This window comes from Zosterops lateralis (assembly GCF_965231275.1).
Source record: "Zosterops lateralis genome assembly, chromosome: 6".
Classification (NCBI taxonomy): Eukaryota; Metazoa; Chordata; class Aves; order Passeriformes; family Zosteropidae; genus Zosterops; species Zosterops lateralis.
The window spans coordinates 46,286,435-46,307,754 of NC_139761.1; the positions used below are offsets into that span (position 1 = coordinate 46,286,435).

General features: G+C 37.4%; 1 protein-coding gene across 1 annotated transcript in view; it reads left to right on the plus strand.

Moving 5' to 3' along the window:
* The first annotated feature begins 1,199 nt into the window (after positions 1-1,199).
* LOC310910163 (mucin-5AC-like) overlaps positions 1,200-21,320 on the plus strand; it is a 49,588-nt gene continuing 29,467 nt past the window's right edge. The window contains exons 1-26 of the mRNA XM_083862620.1: positions 1,200-1,379; positions 3,292-3,357; positions 4,272-4,331; positions 5,313-5,574; positions 6,549-6,663; positions 7,137-7,227; positions 7,599-7,711; positions 8,198-8,414; positions 8,752-8,877; positions 9,882-9,999; positions 10,729-10,867; positions 12,201-12,311; positions 12,682-12,751; positions 13,525-13,662; positions 13,747-13,911; positions 14,640-14,734; positions 15,685-15,811; positions 16,354-16,609; positions 17,218-17,267; positions 17,882-17,982; positions 18,111-18,262; positions 18,772-18,910; positions 19,007-19,123; positions 19,407-19,586; positions 20,098-20,337; positions 20,925-21,081. Of these exons, the coding sequence (XP_083718746.1) occupies positions 1,307-1,379; positions 3,292-3,357; positions 4,272-4,331; positions 5,313-5,574; positions 6,549-6,663; positions 7,137-7,227; positions 7,599-7,711; positions 8,198-8,414; positions 8,752-8,877; positions 9,882-9,999; positions 10,729-10,867; positions 12,201-12,311; positions 12,682-12,751; positions 13,525-13,662; positions 13,747-13,911; positions 14,640-14,734; positions 15,685-15,811; positions 16,354-16,609; positions 17,218-17,267; positions 17,882-17,982; positions 18,111-18,262; positions 18,772-18,910; positions 19,007-19,123; positions 19,407-19,586; positions 20,098-20,337; positions 20,925-21,081 (3,478 nt within the window). The 5' untranslated portion in view covers positions 1,200-1,306. The remainder of the gene's footprint in view (positions 1,380-3,291; positions 3,358-4,271; positions 4,332-5,312; positions 5,575-6,548; positions 6,664-7,136; positions 7,228-7,598; positions 7,712-8,197; positions 8,415-8,751; positions 8,878-9,881; positions 10,000-10,728; positions 10,868-12,200; positions 12,312-12,681; positions 12,752-13,524; positions 13,663-13,746; positions 13,912-14,639; positions 14,735-15,684; positions 15,812-16,353; positions 16,610-17,217; positions 17,268-17,881; positions 17,983-18,110; positions 18,263-18,771; positions 18,911-19,006; positions 19,124-19,406; positions 19,587-20,097; positions 20,338-20,924; positions 21,082-21,320) is intronic.

Consider the following 21,320-nt stretch of genomic DNA (forward strand, 5'->3'; position numbering starts at 1 on the left):
TACCATTCTAAGATTCTATGATTCCATGAAAATTTTTTATAAAACATAATAGAAAATTGTATTTGAGAGAATTTCAAATGGACATTTAGTTTATTCCCTTGCCCCAGAGCACTACCAACAGCACTTAGACTATTCTCATGTAGGTATCTTAACTAACCTAGTGATGGAAATTGGACAGTATTCCATGGCAACCTAAATGAGTATTTCATTACCTTTTCAATGCTCCTCTAATATCCCTCCCTAATGGCTAAACTTCGTTCCCTTTTAAACGTAGTTATGACTCTAAAGAATATGGAGACAATCCCAGTACCTTCTTCCATGCAGGAACTGTTTGAACCCATGTAGGATTATGGCATCTGCTCTCTTAGTGAAAAACTGTGTTTCTCTATGCCCCAGGGTAATTAATTTCCCAAAGTAATATAGCTGTAAAGAACTATTTTAACACACTCGGAAAACATTCTTCACTCTCTCATTGCTTCTAAAATTAGGAATATTCAAAAAAATATTCTCTACAGTTAGAAATCACATAGATCTTTTTTTAATCATAGATAGAATCCAACTAATTTATAATGCTGAAATCATCTTTACTCAGAAGGGAAACTACTAATAACTCTAAAATTTCCCATGTGAGAAGAGGAGTCCCTTAAGGAAAGGGCCATATTACTGACTTGCCAATGCAGAAGAATTCTCGTTGTCCACACCTGTGTTATGCCTTGCCAGCAGGATAACTGCTGACTTTAAATGGCATTTGATTTCTTTATTTTCACAAGCAAAGTAGCTACACAGGCAGATGCAAACTCATTTTAAAAAAATTGTATCAGGTGGAACTTATTTGGGGCTTTGTTGAGATGCTAATCATCATCACTCGCCCTAAGGAGGAGAAAAAAAAAAAAAAAAAAAAAAAAAAAAAAAAAAAAAAAAAAGTGAAGCAATTAACTCAAACTTCCTGCTCAGAAGTCACCCAGAAGTCTCTTAAATTGCATTTATCCCACAATAAACAAAAATTTGGGAAGACTAAGCCTAAGCAAAAGTTCTTGCTCACTTTTTGACATTTCATCAAAAAGACCTGTGGAAAGAAGACTCCTCCTAGAGTGTAAATAGCTGAGGGAAAGTCAGAGCATCCTCTATTTACCTCTGCACCTGCAAAAGAAAACGAAAATGTCTGAAGCCCCACCTTTTAAGAGCCTTGTGAAACAGTCTGGGAACTGAGCCAACTTCTGAGCTCTCTCACTATATAAGACTTGGGAACAGACAGGTATTTCCTCAGAGGCAGGTAGTTCGGTAGTTTCTACCGGACTTCCAGAAGATGGGTAAAGGTGGTGGGACACGAATACTACTATGGATATCAATACTAGCCCTGGTGCTCATACAGCTCAAAGGTAGGAAGCTTCACTTGCTTGGAATTTTTACTGTTTTGAAGAATTTATAACTTGCTTTGGAGTTTTAAGCTTTTTTTTTTTTTTTTTTTTTCCTTGGCTTTGTGAAGTTAATGAACCTGCTACCTCCATGCAAGATTTTGTTTTCTGCTTAAAATACTTTCCTTCCTATGAAGAGAAGATTAACTCTTTTGAAACTGTTGTCCTTTTATTCTCCAGCTGAAATCTGGAACAGTTCCACTGCATTGAGTGGAACTCCCTCAGAACCTACATTTCTACAAAAATGCCTCAAGATTTGCATTTAGCTTTTAATATCCACTTCAGGATGGCATAGCACTTCTAAATATACAAATCAAAAGTGCAAAGGTACTGCTAGAAAGGAGCAAATCAGTTGAGGAGTATGTCTGCATGAATTATTAAAGATTCTGTTAATCAACTGGTGAGAGAGTATTTAAAAAGGGAGGATTTTGCTTGAAAATCATTAGGCAATAGATTTTAATTTTTCATTTTTCATTTTTAATTTTTCATTTACTCTTGCTTATAAGGTTGCACAGAAGCTTAGCACACCGGGTTGGTTTGCAAAAGGCTGAAAACAAATGGAACTGCTATAAATGTTCTGAGGGTACTTAATAGTCATGGATGGAAATCTCTTTTTATTTTTAATTTTTCTTTTTTCAATTGATAATTTCCCTTAAAGTCTAAAATAACAATAGTGTTAGTTTTAAATGCATTTTGATCTCAAGTGCAGGTCCTATTGTATGATTTCATATTTTTCCTACTCCTAGGTAGTTCCATAGTAACTTATGTTAAGAAGTGGTAGTGTCAAAGAACAGCCCATGACAGGACTAGCTGTAGCATTAGCTCAGCATGCAATGGCAGCAGGGATCTGCAGTGGATGTGGCATGAGACAGAGCAGAGACACAGTGCATGGAGAGAAAAGCAAAAAGCTCTCTGAGGCTGGGCACTGAAGGAGCCCAGAAGCACTGAATGATGGACTCACATCCTCTAACCCCAGCTGCAGACCCCCAGCTCCTTCCCCAGGAGGGGCCCTCCAGGCTCTCTACAGCTCTGCTTTCAGCCTTAGCCCTTCTAGTGGTCCTATCCACAGCCTGCCCTTGTGAGGTGCAGCAGGGAGTGAACCTGCCCTTGCAGTTTTCTCTGACCAGAATAGTCTTCACCTCAACCTGCCCTCTGATGAACTCTCACTAAACAGTGCATTGAAAGCCCCTCTGGCCTCTGTGCATAATGTATGTATTCCTATTCTGATGCTGCCGTAGAATGGAATGAAAAATGGTTTCTTTGCTTTGGGACAAAGTCAACAGGCACAAATGTATCTATTGGAAAGAACCTATTTCCTTCTGTGTGGTGTGGCTTTTGCATTTATTTTCCTTCTGTGGCTTATTATAAGGAGAGTTCAAACTGTAAAATACAGAGTAACTTTGACAAAGATCAATGCTCTAACCCTAAGGTGAATTCCTCCTGTACAAAAGAGACTAATTTTAAAGCCATCTAGCTAGAAAAAAAGGTTTTACTGATGCTTAAAGCACAGAGTGATCATAAAACTTAAGAAATTTAGGTCCCTTATCTGGAAGGCTTACAAGGGAATCCAGGAGCATATTGTGGCAAAATAAGGACCTGCTCAAATCACTAGAGGTGTGTTTTTGATGGCTTCCCTACAGTAATTTATTACTCAAAAAATTAAAGAAAAAAAAAAGGAAAAGGCTGAAGGAGTGGTGTTGGCCATCATAGTTGCATGAGTCCTGATGCATTTCTGACCTCCTGTACATAAACATATCTTTGATGTTTTTTTTATATACCCAGTGTTGCATGTTTAAACAGATACAATTGAGACATTATGAGGGAACTCAAGAAAGTTAGACATTCACATTTTCCTTTACTATTCTTCTTGATGCAGTTCAAGCCCAGGGTGGTGAACAACCAACAGAGTATGTTTCTCCACCTCTCCTGCAGCGACAAAAATGTAGGTATTTTTATGCTGATCCATTTCTAGGGTTTTGTTCCAAATAAAGGTGATAAATAGTACGATTACTAGAATATTTTGATTCCTAGCTAAAATATACCACACACGTTAAAAGAGAAGTCCTCTGTACAATATATCCAGTTTTCAGCCCTTCTCTGACTGCTCTAAGCTTGAGAAACTCCTCTGAGATCTGGCCCAGTGGGTCTGCTCTACTGATATGACACAGTTATCTAATCTTTGACTTCACGAAAGGTACATAACTTATATCTAAAAGTGTATTTTCAGAAGAGGTGTGTGTTTATATACATATCACCAAGGTACTTGATAGTAGGTAATAAAAGGCACATTTTTTTACACTGTGTCAAGATGACTGCATCACTCACAAGAGAATAAGAAAGCCGTAACTACCTTAAATGTTAGAATAATTAAGTACTACAGGATCATGCATGACACATAACTAGACAGCACAAAATAAGTGTGGAAGGATCCAAAGCTAACTGGCGTATTAGTGATGACTGGCTGAAATAATTGATCATTAAGCCTGCCTTGCAAAATATGTGCCACAGATTATTTAAAAATAGCTGTTGTAATCACTATTACAATACAGTGCTCTGAGGATCATATTGCTGGTTTTGAGTTCAGAGTATCTGAGCCAGCATCAGATTGGAGCCTTGAACAAATGATGGAAGAAAGTACTGCAGCCTGTGCAATTTAGCTGTTAGTGAAATTTATAGAAAGACAGGACACAAAGCATTGTGTAAAAACCACCAATAAAACTTTGTGGAAACTTTCCCCTAGAGCATAAATAGTTGTAAGAAATATTAATCACTAAAAAGACTAGGTGATCTCTACCCATGTTTTAGGATTTCAGAAAAGATTAAAAGTCTTTTTTTCTCCTTTCTATTTTTGACCAGCCTTGAAATCCCAAGGAGTGACAATCATTCCACCTTTACAAAACTCACTGAAAGTAAAGGGTAAGTTAAGCAGATGCCATGGCTTAGATATCTGTGCTCTTGTTAATGACAAAGAGCATGGAGTAACTAAAAAAATCCATAAATTGTGTAAGGTCCTTAAAAAAAATTAGCAGAAAATTAATTATTCAGGTAATGTGGATAATCTAACTGTGAATCCACTACTTTGCCTTGTTTTATGATGCAACAGAAAAAAATATATATACATGCATACATATTGTACATATTTTTCCCTAGTATTATATATATTTTCAGTGAAACTAGTGTGCTGAAAACTGTCAAGACACCTTATCTAGGGAATAGGATACAATTCAAGCAGGCTGAGTGTAAATGTGGAAAGGGATTGGGAAGGTAATCAGGGATATTGGAGAGTATACTTGCAAGGAAAGGAAGACTGAAAAGAAAGAAGAGATTTCTATAATGGGCAGGGGGAGAAGCAGGGAGGTAGAACTCCATCAAGGTGAAGTGTAATTCTGGCACAAGAACAACCAGGCATACATGGGATGGGAATATGTTTTGGAAGATATTGACAAAAGTCTTCCAGCCATTCAGAGGTCATGGGTATGAGTGGCCTTCCCAAGTAGAAGTATAAGCTAGTTTTAAACTAGCTTTAAAATGGTTTTGTGGTAAAATTTTAGGCCTCTATACATTTAGGAAAGGATTTATAGGATACGGAAGTCATCAGAACTATAGCACTGGATCTAGTGACCCAGGAGGTCTCTTTTGATCCTAGGCCCTATATCCTTATGCAAAACTGATTAAGCACAAAAAGCAACTTAAGTAATAAATAAATTATGGCAAATAAATAGCTTGGCAAAACAAAAACAACAACAACAACAACAAAAAAAAACCCACCCCAAAACAACAACAACAACAAAGAGCTTTTTGGACAGAGGCTGGTGAAAGAAGGAGGGATAAAGCATCTACAGGGAGGGTATTACAAAAACTTACAGAAAATTCTTACTCCTTATTTTGAATCCACAGCTGGCAACCCCTCTCACAATGGCCGTGTGTGCAGCACATGGGGCAACTTCCACTTCAAGACCTTTGACGGGGACATCTTTTACTTCCCTGGGGTCTGCAATTACATCTTTGCATCCAACTGCAAGTCTTCCTATGAGGACTTCAACATCCAGATTAGGCGTGCAGTTGTGGAAAATGCTACTGTGATCACTCATGTCATCATGAAGCTGGAAGGAACAGTGATCGAACTGACCCCCAGCTCTGTCCTGCTCGATGACAAATTGTATGTACCTACCTTGTTCCCAGTGGGCTCTTTGAGCAAGTATCCCTTTCCCCCATCTGCTCCCAAGCAGTGAGAGGGCTCAGGTTCTTCTTGTAGTAGCAACAAAAACAAAGAGAGCTTGACAGCAAGCTAAGTGTCACTTCTGCAAATTATCCCTGTGGTTGTTTTGTTCAAATGAGCTATATTCAATATATTACAATAGTGTATGTATACAATTAAGTCTATAAGCTGCATTCTTTACACCCTTGAAGTTAGTACTTTTCATTAATTTTACCACAGCAGAATCCCTGGGAGGAATTTTTGACAGCTTTTATCCTTGGACTGAACAGCGTGCAGTAAAGCAGTGACCACTCTTCAGCTTGTACCTGAATTAATTTAAAATTATCTGTTCTGGAATTTTGCTATCTGTTTAGCAATTGTAGCATTGACTTTGGCATAGGGTGTGAAAACTACCCAAAAGGCCAGGTAAATATTTGGCCTGCTATCCCACAGTGAGCTGTCTGTTATGGCAGCTATGTACAGTGAACTAGTTTAAAGGTTATCTTGGGTACAGCTTCCTGAATGGCACTCATGTCACAGAAAGCCTAGAGTCTATCCCTTCATTATCAAATACTTCAAGGAATAAATAGCAATATCCTGAAGCACACTGACTGTAAAACAGAGCCTCCCAATGCTTTTTTGAACAATACAATCACAGATATGTGCTTAACATTTTACCCAGAAAAACACCCTTAACGGAGAAAGCCAAAAGGAACAACAGGAAAAGCAAGGGTGATCCATTTGTACAATGAGGGGCAATTGCATAGGAAATGGACAAAATATTACAAACCTCTGTTGTCTGTAATAGTTATTGCTCTAATTTCCTCACAGATACATGTTGAAAATTCTCAAAGATAATGAGAAAGGATATAATTGTGGACATTCAATGGATATTCTGTCCCTACCCCTGCTGACTTATGATGATCTTTTCCCAGGGTCCAGATGCCCTACAGCCATATGGGAATCTTGATAGAGAGAAGTAACAACTATTTGAAAGTTTCTGCCAAGTTGGGACTGACTTTCCTTTGGAATGGACAAGATGCCCTCCTGGTAAGAAAATATCCAAAACACAGCAGAATTACTGTATTTTGAAAATAGTCTGTTTACACCTTTGCAGTATTACAGCCAGGCAGGCATTAGTTACTTTTGGAATTGTGTCCATTTTTAGTGTATTGTTCTGTCTTCCAGTCTTCTCTCAATTTCTGCTTTTATTTTCCCCACCAAGCTCAGCTCAGAATCAATAGATGCTGAATTATAATGCTCCTACCTCACAGTGAAGTACTCCTCAGATTCCAGACCTGGCAAAGTATTGATGTTCACAACCCAGAGCTAGGATAAGAGAGAGCTTTTCTTGATCATCACTGACCATTCCATGTGATAACCTACCTTGTTATTACATAGCACAGTCTCCACAACAAACATATCTCAGATTTTGAGTACATGAGCAATACTGGTGTAGGCTGAGCTACAAACCATCAAGACTGCCATTTCTATAAACCTCCCTCCTCCTTTTTTTTTTTTAGGTGGAACTAGATAAGAAATATGCCAATCAAACTTGTGGACTTTGTGGGGACTTCAATGGAATTCCAGTCAGCAATGAATTTCTTTCAGGGAGTAAGTAATAAAAAGCATTAATTTTTTTCTTACAATATACTTTAATATAGGTTGTGGGTTGTATTAACTGGAAAACTGGAGATACTTCTTCATGTATTCCTGTGATGTCAGTTGTGCAAAGTCAAGACTTTGAGATGTACTAGACTGCTTCCATCACTGTTAGATATTTTAAGACTTGCCACATAAAACTTTTTACTTGCTTTCAATAGTCAGGATCCAGTTCTTTATATATCCTGCTCATCTTTTCCCTTTCATATTATAGTGATATTATTTGGTAATCACTGTTCACACCTTAGTAGGTAGTGTCACAAAAGAAAACCCCATGCAAAATTCAGTAAGCATTACTCTAATATTTGGACCATTTTTTACAGAGACAAAACTGACTCCCATACAGTTTGGTAATAGGCAGAAGATGGATGGACCCACAGAGCAGTGTGATGATCCTATTCCTCCTACTTCTCCAATGAACTGCTCAAGAGAATTTGTAAGAACCTCTCTCTCAAATTTTGTTTTCTCAGTGTGAATACATTCTCTGTCTTTGGAGAAAATTTTTAGAAGGGGAACAAATAGAGCATGAATATGACTCAACTGTAGGTCTCAAAAGAAAAATTTTCTAAATTTCATGTTGTATTATTTGCTAAAATGAATGCCAAAAATTCGCATTCCCCTTCTACAAGAAGACTGAGTATTTTCCTGAAAGAGAAAATTACTGAGGATGTCTTAATAAAAAGAAATAGTATAATGCTTGGGAAATGACCTGAGGTGATGGTAGCTAAGGATATGGAAGCTACTAGACTTATTCAAAGGAGTTCCATGTGGGTTTGCCCTATTGTTAAATTTTTGTTTAAATATCAGGTTATGACTACTGTTGGATGGGTTTCTGGACCAGATCAATCTTTGCTCCATGCCTTAAATAATTAGTTCCATATTTTCTTAACACTTTGTTTACCTTCTCTCTTTTCCTTCCTAGGCTTCCATCTGTGAGACAGTATTAACTAGCAAATCATTTACAAGTTGCAACATGCTCGTAAATGTCCAGGACTACATTGAAACTTGCATACAAGACCTGTGCCACTGTGACAGCTCTATGGCTGACTTCTGCATGTGCAACACCTTTGCTGAGTATTCCCGGCAGTGTGCTCACGCAGGTGGACAGCCCCTGAACTGGAGAACCTCAGATCTGTGCCGTGAGTATCCCTTAAATATGTGCTTACTACACACATCTAGCAAACTTCAAATATGTGAGGTTTTTTCCTGAAGAAGACAGTAATTTTAAAAGTGCGTGCAATTATAATGAAATCAGTTTTAACCTGGTGGTACACAAGACTTTGGGAATATGGAAGTTATGGGGATTTTGTCTAGGGTATTTTCATTATAAATCAGAAAATCTAAACTGTTTCATCTTCCGCTTGGATCAGGATACCCTTGTCATACCTTGACACCAAACAACCTAAATTGCAAATATACTGTTTTCTCAAACTTATAAATGAAGAATTAGCTTTATAATACTCTTTCTACTTTTAGCCAAATCATGTCCGTTCAACATGCAATACCATGAGTGTGGCTCTCCCTGCTCTGACACGTGCAGCAACCCGGAACGATCTGCACTTTGTGAAGATCACTGTACAGATGGCTGCGTCTGTCCCCCAGGCAAGCTCACTTCCTGCCTTTTCTCATAGCTAAACTAGAGCCCTAGATTTCTCACCTGTTACAACTTTCATACTCCGGATCATTCCCATCACATCATCAGTGTTATTATCATTGAAGTAATAGCTACGTTTCTCCCCTGGATGCACTATTTCTATTCAAATTACTAAATATGCCCTTTTAAACAACAAATATGATTTATACATATCTATTTTCTAAAATATATATATAATAACTGATAATAAGATAACTTGCTCCTAACAACAACAGTGTCATCTATTCTCAGCATTCCAGTTCAGTTCAGAGAAAGTATGAAGTGTTTAAGCAGATTTTGCATGCAATCATTAACTCCTGCTGTTAGCAAAGCTGCATCTAATTCCACAAATGACCAAATCCTTCTTGTCAGGTGTTGAGTCTAAAAAACAAGGATTTGACAGAGTGCTAGGCAGTGTGTTAGATCTGGTGCTTCAGAGAATTACACACAAGAATTGTGTATCCATACAAGATGTGTTCTCCTTTTGCATACTTCTGGGTCTAAATTTGTTGCTGTTGTGACTGTGTATCACAGGAGCTTCACCCCTTGCAGCTGTTCTGCCCATCCCCATGATGTCTCACAGAATTCACCATCACATGTTTGTGTAATAGCATTGACTTCTCTAAGGCAACCCTCTGTCTCTGGGCATAGAAATATTTACTGTACAGATATGTCCCTGGGCAGTCTTACAAATGGTACATTTATTCCAGTTTATTACCTAATAGTTTTAATCCTAATTCTATTCTAATGAAGCCCATAACAGAAAGCTATTTTCCTAGAGGCCCCTTTTGATCATGCTAAAATTTTTAGGTAGACCTCAATTGAATATAGCCCTTTAATCTCTACATAGCTTGTATCCTCTTATTTTAAAGTACAGAAGAAACAGGACATAGTCTTAGCCATCTGCTAGCTATGTGTCCAAAGGCAGGTTCTGCATTGCACAGAATTAATAATAGATGTTTTCTTTTCCTAGGAATGGTATTTGATGATGTTAATGGTGCTGGCTGCATTCCCCGCAGAGAATGTCACTGTACCTATGAAGGTGAAACTTATGCTCCTGGTGCCTCCTTCTCATCTAACTGCAGATCATGGTAACATACTTTCTCAGTTTTTGGTGTTTTTGTTTTTTTGTGGATTAGCTGAATATTTACTGATTCCCCCTTAAACAAATGAGCAACTACTTACCAATTGAAGTTCCATAATTACACTACTTTAGAGGTTACTTTTATGTCTGTTTTCCCTTCATACTTGGAGCAAAAAATTGAGTTTTTAAGCAGGAGCTTCAATTTTAAGAAATACCAATGAAAGAAGATAATCAAAGTCAAATACCAGACGTGTTTAAAAATGTGAATTAGTGTTACACTTTTGCAGCGCTAAAGTATAATACTAAGATGCACATATAAATACTATGGAGGACATGACATTTGGGGGCATGTTGCATTTAGAGTGGGAGATCACATTTGAGAGGTGTTTTTGACAAATATGTATTTGAATATACCTGTAATTACTGAAGCATAACTGCATAAGTGTATGCAACTGTACTGATCTATTTTTTTTTCCAATAAATATTTAACATATTTGACATAGATTACAAGTTCATCAGGACTGAATTCTGTCCAAAGACTGGAAATGATCAACAATGTATATATAGAAATACGGGTGCCGGCCCCATATTTATCTGAGATTTCAAAGCAATACTGGTTTCTTTGGCAGTATGATCAGTGTTTCAAGAGGAAAATTAAGGCATCATCTGCTCTTCGTGTTTTTATTTCATTTACACTTGCATTATCCAATGTTACTGAATGCTTCCTTCATTTCAGTACCTGTGTTGGAGGTGAATGGTCTTGTGTCACTCAGTCGTGCCCTGGGACTTGCAGTATTGAAGGAGGTTCCCACATTTCAACATTTGATGAGAAATACTATTCCTTCTTTGGAGACTGTAGCTATGTCCTAACCAAGGTAAAAATGAGTCACAATCCTTGCTAAATAAAAATGCTTTCATTACATGTAATGCTGTTTGATGAAAACTACTGGCAATTGCATCAGTTTTCTGAATCTCAAAGGGTTAACATGGATTGAGGGCTAACGGTTAGAGGGATAACATCCCTAAATGGATTTCAGGGGCTTTTCTGTTAGGGTTATACTAAATTATACTGTACTATTTTTGTGTTCTTTGATCATTGTTTAGGATTTGCACTGAGTTTTTATGTTAGTTTTCATAACCCGAAGCGTATTCATTGTTAATTTTTACCGGATGACGGAGGTAAACTATTTTCATAAAATCTGTTCTTGACATGGTCAATCTGAATGCTACCAAGAAAAAGAATCATAAAATCTTAGAAATGAGCTAGAATGAGATGATTTAGAAGTACATTAGCCAAATCCATGAAACTTTTGGATAAGATTCACAAGCACTGCCTTGATGCACAATGGCACCATAGGTCAGACTTACACACTAAACTCCTCCTTTTGGCACCAACATGCAAAATTAGGTTCTCAGGGTCTCTAGTGGCAGAGGAAAACCCCTAAATTTTTACACAAAAGTTTAAAAAAGCTCTAGAATTTAATACTGAATTTCTAGACTGCTATAATTCTGCAGCTCATGCCCTCAATTTAGTCTTCAATATGCCAAAAATTGATAAGACACATTCAGAATTACAGCCTTCTCTGAGTCTTTCCCTGTTGTTTTGGCCATTAGGCACACTTTGAAGGTGGCTCATAGAATACAGCCCTATGAAAATCAGAACTGAGTCAAAATCTGACCCTTTTTACAGTAACTTTCTGCATAATAACTTTAATTTCATTTTCTCCTATGAGGGGATATTTAAATCCATATTTCCTACCTATTAAAAAGAATGTTGAAATCTCCAGGGTCCTGAATAATCTGTTCAGTGCGGAAGACATTGGAAACAATTTTTCCTCTCCCTGGTAAACTTCATAACCAGTGGGCAAGAAAGGCACACCCCCTTCTGCTTTAGCAAATTAAAGAAATGTTACCTACACATTAGGAACTAGTCTTACTAATGCATGAGGAAGTTTTCATGTTCAGATTAATATGTCTAACTCGCCCCTGAATGCCAGAAGCAATGTATGATTTCCAATGTGCAGACTGCATTAATGCCAGCTTACGTGGTGCCTCTAGACATATATGTTAGACCACATGAGCAAGAGGAAATGAAATAATATATTAAGACTCACTTTACTAAGAATTCCATTTGGTGTGAACCTTTTTGAGATAAATATTTCAATATAGCAAATCCTTTTAATAATATCTCTTGTTTTCTTCTTCAAGCTCTGTGACAGCAATGAATTCACGGTGTTGGGGGATATCTACAAGTGTGGCCTGACTGACACTGAGACATGCCTGAAGGGTGTAGCCATCAGCCTGAACGGAGGACAAACGGTGAGCAGCAAATGTACACACCTGACATTCTGCAGGGATGTTCTCTAAGATTAACAGACAAGGCAAATGACACATAACAGCACAGACAAGAAATTTGCACTGCCTTTTTTAAAATCTCGTTTGAACATTATTAAAAGAAAAATTAAGAATGAAGTGTGCAAATTAGAAGAGAAGATCTTGGTAGCTTTCTGTTAGATAATTTCTGGTTTTTGCTTTCTTAGACAGTCAGTGGAACACAATAATACAGGAATCAGAACATCATCAGTCTCCCTTCATTTTTTCCCCTTTATCTTGAATAGTATTGGATATGAAACATTTGGAAAGTATTTAACTTATCTGCTTGATAATAATTGTCTTTTCTTGTGGACAGAACATTGTGATCCAGCCTTCTGGGAGTGTATTTGTGAATATGATCTACACACAGTTACCATTCTCAGCAGGTAAGTTCCTTTGAAAAATTTCTATTTCTCATTTTTACTTTAAAATGTTATTATGAGTTAAACTAAAGCCAAATTCTACCTCTGGTTACACTGCAGCAAACCCAGAGCACTGCCATAGAGCACTGTCTCAGATTTTTATGTAATAGGATTTGCCTATTTTCAACTAATAATTTTAGCAAAATCATGGTTTCAATTTGGCAATATCTAATTAGTTCAAGCAAACACTGTAATTGCTCACTTTCAGATCCAAACATTGTCATAAGAGAGGAAAGAAACTCTGACATATAACTGGACTCCAATTTCTCAAGTCATTTAGTTCCCTGTGTTCCCCCCATCTTTGTTCTCAAAGCACATTCATCACTGAAGTTTCTTTCATGCCAGTTCTTCTCAAACACTACTGCACCTGAACACAAAGCAAACCATGAAAGGACGGAATAGGTCCAGGCTGGAGTCTTCAATTAAATAGTGCTATAGCACTTTCATAAAACAAAGGCAACCTTTTATGTAACAACAGAAGTGTGTGTTCTTCCCTCATTTCAAAACAGCTGACAGAAAGTAGAGGGTTTGCATACATTTGTTTCTTAGGTGTTTAGGTTAGACTGTTTTGGTGCTGGATTTGAAATCTTTTAAGATTTCTTCAGGAATTAGGATCATATCAAACACAGCTGTAGAATTCCTCTACTACTCCTCTACTATATTGTTCCTATAATGAACAATTAATTCAAACGTTCATCTCGAATGAAATTATAACAATTTTGTTTTTATATCCCTAGCAAACGTCACCATCTTCAGGCCTTCATCTTTCTTCATAATACTGCAAACAACTTTTGGTCTTCAGCTACAGGTTCAACTTGTGCCTTCAATGCAAGTTTTTATAGACCTAGACCCATCATATAAAGGGCAGACCTGTGGTGAGTGACCTTGTCCTAACAACTGCCTTCACCAGTACCTGTCATCCTGTAGGAGACTTGCACAGACCATCTGCTTCCTTCTAGGTCTCTGTGGGAACTTCAATGATGTACAGACAGATGATTTCAAAACCACCAGTGGTGTGATAGAGGGCACTTCAGCTGCCTTTGGCAATACTTGGAAAACTCGGGCTGATTGTCCTGATGCCAAAAATACCTTTGAGGACCCCTGTACTGTGAGCATACAAAATGGTAAGCTCCACAACCTCTTCCATTTTCCTTTAAGGTGCAAAGAAGGAATAAGCTGATCAACCACCAAGTATTTAGCCAAATTAGCAGAACTGTTTGCACACGCACACGCACACACACACTTTTCCTCGATTGACACTAGAAGTCTTCAATTAATAAATAATAACTGGCAAAATAATTTGGATGTTCAGATATTTTCCTTTGGATCAAGACAGCAAGTCAACTCAAGGAAAATTGGAACCATACAGCATATTAGGGATTCATCCCTGGAAAGGACTGATGGTCCTAAAAAGCTGTACCTAGCCCCTCTGAAGGTTGTGGCCCTTCCACTGTTAAACTAAGAACCAGACTTAGAGTTCAGAGAGTGCAAGCATTCAAGGTCCATTTCAGCCAACAAAATATATAATTCTTGAGTATTCACAAGCTACTCTTCAGTTTTCTGAGATGAACTAGTGCAGTTTTAATTTACAATGTGAACCTTCCTTTTTAAAATTCAGCTAGGGGGATCTTTAGTTTATTCCATGGCAATTATGAATTAGAGAACATTCAGTTTATGAAGAGTTCATATTTCTGCCTAGAGGAAGTAAAAGACTGTGTGCCTCAGCAAATGCAGAGCTTAATTATATTGTTAAGCTTCTGCAATTTCCCTGGAGGAGGTCTAGTTACACTGTTACACAAGAGTTTAGCAAATGAAGTGCCATAGAAATCCTTACCACGTTTTCAATTCACAGACCAGTATGCTCAGCACTGGTGTGGACTGCTCTCCGATACCACAGGACCTTTTGCTGAATGTCACTCAACAGTGAATCCAGAAGTTTACCAGAAGGTATTTGGCTCTAACTCCATCCAATATAGTAGTAAAAGTCTCAGAGAATAACTTGCCAGTTGTGAGGAGATGTATTCATGATAGCTTCACAAAGAAGAAAATTTCCTATTGTGTAGATAAGAATGACCCCTTGGCTTGTAAAGAACTATCTTTCTTTCCATTCCCTGGAGGATAAACTTACAGGTGTATTCCTCCTGCACCTATTTTTAGGTGTGAACTTTAAGTTAGGAGTTTGGATTTGCTGTCAAAGGATAAAAATTGTCCCTTCTGAGAGATATAATGAAAGCTTTAGCCAGAATCTTAACTGGCATTTTAATTCCTCTGAACTGCTCTCAGAAGGCTTTTGCATATATGCAAAGAAAAGGCAAGCGATGTGCGTAAGAAGCAGCAATGAGAATTAGACAAGATGTGAATGAAAATGTTCCAGGAATTCAAGGTGATGAAATCCTGTAACAGAGTCCCTGGGTACTTTAATAAAACCTTCCTGTAATTGGAAATCTGTAAGATTATGTTCAATAAACATAATCTGGAATTAACAATATTATATTATCCCTGCCCAGCATAGAAACACATCAAATAACTTCTCGTATTCTTTGCTCCTCTGCTGCAGCATCCAGGCTCTTAAGCATAAGAGTTAAAAGCTGGGTGGCATCAAATAATCTCCATTTATTCCAAGTATATATGGCACAGTGCATATATACTGTGCACTGTGAAGTAGCTGGAAAACTGCCAACACATGGGGAAAAAAAAATCATGGTAGAGGACCTCTAATTACTCTTTTCATATAAATGATCTATTTTGAAAGAGCTCAATGAAAATCAGGCATATGTTTACTTATACATGTGGATTACATTCACTTTAACCTCTAATGAACACACCACTCTTAAACTGCAGAGTGCCCTGGCTTTGACATGACATTCTGATGACCATATATCATCCTCTGTTCCTAGACCTGTATGTTTGACACATGTAACTGTGAGAAGAGTGAGGACTGCATGTGTGCTGCCCTTTCCAGCTATGTCAGAGCCTGTGCTGCTAAAGGCGTTCTTCTCACTGGATGGCGGAGCAAAGCCTGCAGTAAGTTTCACATCCCTTTGCCTTTTGAAAATGATCACCCGGAAGGCCCCACACAGCAACTCTCAGGGACACCACCGTAAACAGTATTAAACTGGGGTTTAAGTATAGCATTGACTTTGAAGAAGCTGAGGAGGAAAGGAATGTCATAAAAGACAAACAGCAAACAGGGAGAAATATTAAAAAGAAACTTTGTTAGATTACTTCCTCAGAACCATAAGAAAAAACCTGAAGAGCAATACCCTTGCAATTGGAATAAAATAAGTAGGGTGTTTCTCAACTTACTTTGGCAAAAAGTATAAACGTAGCATAGAGGAAGAAACACTGTCTTCATATAAGCAAACTCGGTTCTTTTTCTAACTTGGGCAAAACATTTGATGTATTTATAAGTCTAATAGTACTACAAAAATTACACTGCTGGGGATATCAGTGAAGCATGTGTACATACCATGCCATGTTTATCATATATACTTTATCTCAAATACTTTACAGTTATATTGATTCTTGAATGAATAATGAATGTAACTCACCTTCTTTTTCTCAAGCAAAATACACCACCTTGTGTCCGAAGTCCTTGCAGTACACCTACAATGTCAATTCCTGTCAGCCCACCTGCCGCTCTCTGAGTGAGCCTGATGTCACATGCAGCATCAAGTTTGTCCCTGTTGATGGCTGTACCTGCATAAATGGAACCTACATGGATGACAGTGGCAAATGTGTGCCTGCTTCTAGCTGTCCTTGTTACTACAAAGGAATGCCTCTGTCTTCTGGAGAAGTTGTTCATGACAATGGTGTTGTCTGGTAAGAGATTTGGGAAAAAAAAAAAAAAAGATTGGTTATAACCAATCATAAAACCAAACAAATGTTATGAAATCAAATAAAATCAATTTCTATACCTAAAATTTTCAGTGAAAAAGATCGCAGCTTATTAAAAAATTCTTAGGATTACCCATGTTTGGAAGGTTGTACATAACTACAGGAATTCAACTAACAGTCCTATGGTGGGTCAGCCTTTGCTAACAGCCAAATTCCCACCCTGACCTCTCTGCCTCCCTTCCTCCCTTGCCTCCACACATACTTTTCTTATCCATGACTGTAAATGCCTTGTTCCATGGTGAAAGATGCCTGATAACCCCATTACAGATTATTCCCGTTAGGATGGGAATCAGAACTATTCTGAATGACAGTTTCAAACCAGGCATATAGACAGAGCAGATATTTATTTATATAGAATCTACTTGTATTTTGTTCTGTTCTAATATAGAATATTAATATTTTTAAATGTGCAAATTGTTAGGTAAAGGACACATTTTGTTTTATCACACAGTAATTTTTCATTAATTCAAGTTCATTGGGAAATAGGCTGAAACTTAACAAGTTAAAAAATATCCATTTTCTTGTTTTTATAGCACTTGTGCCTATGGAAAGCTGAGCTGCATTGGAGAGAAGCCAGAACCAGGTAACATATCACTTAAGATTTCCTTTAATTCTCCCTCTCCATCTTCACTCTTTTAATTTCTTTCTTCTCTTGTCATAATGATGCATATTGTATGAGTGTGAAATCAATCAAGAAAATGAACTGAGGCCTTGTGTAACATAGAAGACATTCTCAAAATATAAAGAAAGACAGTCTTACCTTTCAGGTGGCTGAAACAAGTTAGAACCCCTTGGGTTACCCAGGGTAAAAGGATATGTGGTCACCTAACTCAATGTGAGGGGAAAACCATTCATATTTTAATTAAAATGTAAAGGCAAAAAACCCCAAAGCAAACAATAATAAAAAAACCCAAACGAGTAAACCAGGATATTTGTTATTCTGTTTTGTTCTGTTTTTCTGAAAGGAAGTGTTTAATGAAGCTAACTAAAAATTAATTTTATTGAGTATTCCAAGCATAATCACAAAAACCAGGTGAATATAAAATCAAAACAATATTTGGTTTCTCTTTCTTGCTACGCACATCACATTAAGATACACACCATTCACAAAGGAGTATTTCCATCTTTTTTCTTGGAAACACAAAGATACAAATGCATGGTTGGTCTCACATTGCTTGTGACTTTTCTCTCTTTCAGTCTGTGCGCCTCCCATGGTTTATGTTGACTGTGGCAATGTCACTGCAAATGTGGTAGGAGCAGGATGCCAGAAGAGCTGTCAGACTCTAGATATGGAATGTGTAAGTACAGACTCTTTATACCTAGTTGAAAACATATTAATCAAGGTCTCTTTTATAATTGCCAGCTACAGCTGGACTCTTCCAGCAGGGAAACGTTTCAAGACACGTTTTCTTTATGGTCCTTACAGTACAAAACTCACTGTGTCTCTGGCTGCGTATGTCCTCCTGATCAAGTGTTGGATGGCAAAGGTGGCTGTATAGCTCCAGAAGACTGTCCATGTATTCATAATGGGGATTCCTACAGTCCAGGAGAATCAATCAGAGTTGGCTGTAACAACTGGTAAGAGCATATTGAAAAATAATATTTTGGAAATAAAAAATAGAATAATTTAAGCTCTAAGCAAATAACATCATTTCACTCCAGCAGTGTCAAGATTTCTAGGAAAGAATCTTGCATAAAACAATCCACTTAGTACCTAAAAAGCAAACTGTCTATTTTTCTCAATGGTACAGTCCAGAAATTGCAAGTGGTCAGAAAACCACCATGGTTTTGATATCATATTAATTCAAATCAAAAAAATCTTTTTCTTCCACGGAAATCCTTCCATTTCATTAGATTCAACAGGATCTAGAAATGTGAAAGAATTGGTGTTTTCTAATGCTGATAATTAGTATTGTCACACAGTCTTCAGATAATTTCCATTAGTCTTGGGCTATGCTGCATTATTGAGAATAAGCAAACCTTATTTTTTTCATTAGAATCTTAACACATTTTAAAATACAGAAATGCATTTATATTTATAGTGTGTGTCTAGTTTTTACATTTGGAGTGCTTTTTCTCCTGTGTAGCACATGTAGAAACAGAAAATGGCAATGCTCTGAGGAACCCTGCCTGGAAACATGTTCTGTTTATGGAGATGGGCATTATACCACCTTTGATGGCAAACGCTTTGATTTTGAAGGAGACTGTGAATATGTTCTGGCCCAGGTAAGAGAGTCCTGCCAAGATTTTTGCTCTAAGTACCTTTCCTAGAGCCTTGAACATATATGATAGTTTACAGTGAATATAATTCTCCTGTTTCAGAACTACTGTGGTGGTCAACAAGCTGTGAATCAGGGAACCTTCAGAGTCATCACTGAGAACATTCCATGTGGCACTACAGGAACTACCTGCTCTAAGTCTATCAAAGTTTTCCTGGGTGTAAGTATTTTCTTTAAGTTGTGTCAGAAGGATGGAACAAGCTGTCCCAGATAGACTGCATAGGAGAAGTGGCCTCTAAGATAATGAAAGATGTCACTAAAATTTCTGCTCTCTGCTCTAGAAAGCTAAGGAGGGAAATCTACAGAGAAATTTCATAACATGAGGTTGTTGAATAGGATCCTTTTGATGATAATATTATTTCAAGATGTTACTATAAATATACAAAGCTACAAAATAAGCAACTGTTAAAATTGGCCTCTAACTTTTTCTTCTCCTGTCTTAGAACTATGAGCTGGTACTCAGTGATGGACACTCTGATGTCATCCAGAGGACACCTGGAGGAAAAATGCCATTCCAAATCCGTTCCATGGGTATCTACATGGTGGTTGATACTACTGTTGGTCTGATACTCATGTGGGACAAGAAAACCAGTATATTCATCAAACTTAGTCCCAGCTTTCAGGTATATTTTGAAAGTGAAAACATGAATAAAATGAATTCTGTAACATATTCATATCTTTCTCAAAGACAGAGGGTGGAAATTTAGGCTGTGAACCAGGAGACTGCAACCAAAAGAGCAGAAGTCACATCTTATCCTTGTTATGTTGACCTTAATTGTTTACTATGCATTATCCTTGAATTAGATTATTCAGCAATGGCATAACAGCCACTTTATCAGTAGCTTTCTTCATGAAAAATCCTCACTGAAGAGACATATTTAGGATCAGCTAAAACTAAATAGCTCAGTACTCTAGAACAAAATCCGTCAATCTACTCCTTCTTCCTAACAACAGGTTAGAGACATCTCTTAATGAAAAGTGTTTTATGAAAATGTCCAACACTGTTACTAAATAGGAATTAATAACCTTAAATAAGATGCTTACATAAGAGTCATCCTGAGGTCTGTTACTCACAGATACTAAGAAATTGTACCTTACTGATCCTTATCACTTTGTCTGTTTATCCTGATGCAGGGCCATGTCTGTGGGCTTTGTGGAAACTATGATGGCAATGGAAATAATGACTTCACTACTCGCAGTCAGTCCGTGGTGGGAAATGTGCTGGAGTTTGCCAATAGCTGGAAAGTGTCTTCTAGCTGCCCAAATGCCAATCGTACACAGGATCCATGCACTGCAAACCCATACAGGAAAGCCTGGGCACAGAAGCAATGCAGCATCATTACCAGTGAAGTGTTTGCAAAGTGTCACTCACAGGTAAGACAAAAAATTTAGTCTTAAATTTTTGACAAAATTATTCCATCCATTTTTATGTGAAATAGATAAAAAAGTACTCTGAAATACACCTTGTCATGCTTGACAAAGTGAAGTTAGACCAAGTTCCTGCATAGAGAGACTGCACAGAAATATTTTCACTTTTCTCAGCTTTTCTGTTGAGCAAGAACACGAAATAAATAGTTTGTTTTGGTTAGTCTGTTTGTTTTTCACAGAAGGAACAATAGATAAATCTCAAGATATGTTTTATTTTCTAATCATGTTATTTTCGACTAAGATAAATATCAGCCACCTGATATATATGACTTTGTGCTAACTTGTAGTAATCACCAGTATCTTGCAACTGTCTTCAACATCAAACAGTTCTTAATATTGCACCTTACTAGCAATAGCTTTTTCAAGAGAAAATTCTATGTTTTCCCCTTGATTTTTTTCAAAGCATTCTCATCATTTATTCCTCTCTTAGCTTTCTCACATACAGAGATGTGAGTTTCAGATACCTTATTCAGCTATTTTAGGACAGTGCAAAGAGGACAAGGGCATGAAAACTTGAATGTTTTCTTCATCAGGTTGAACCAAATGAATATTACCAAGCATGTGTGGATGATGCTTGTGCCTGTGACACTGGAGGAGACTGTGAATGTTTCTGCACAGCAGTAGCTGCCTATGCTCAAGCATGTAATGAGCTGGACATCTGCATATCGTGGAGAACCCCATCCATTTGTCGTGAGTTTCAACTCACTACTTTTTTAAGGCGTTCAGAGGGAAGGAAAACAGAAGGAGAGAAAAAAGGAAACAGAGTAGAACAAAAAAGGAAGGATAAAATTGTATTTCTAAGAGGTTCAGCTGTATTCTTAAAAAACAAACAAAACCCGAAAACCACCTAAAAACCCCAACAAAGCAGTTAGGTAAATCAATAGAAGACAATCTATCTTAGTAAAATGAAACCACAGGTAATAATTTTA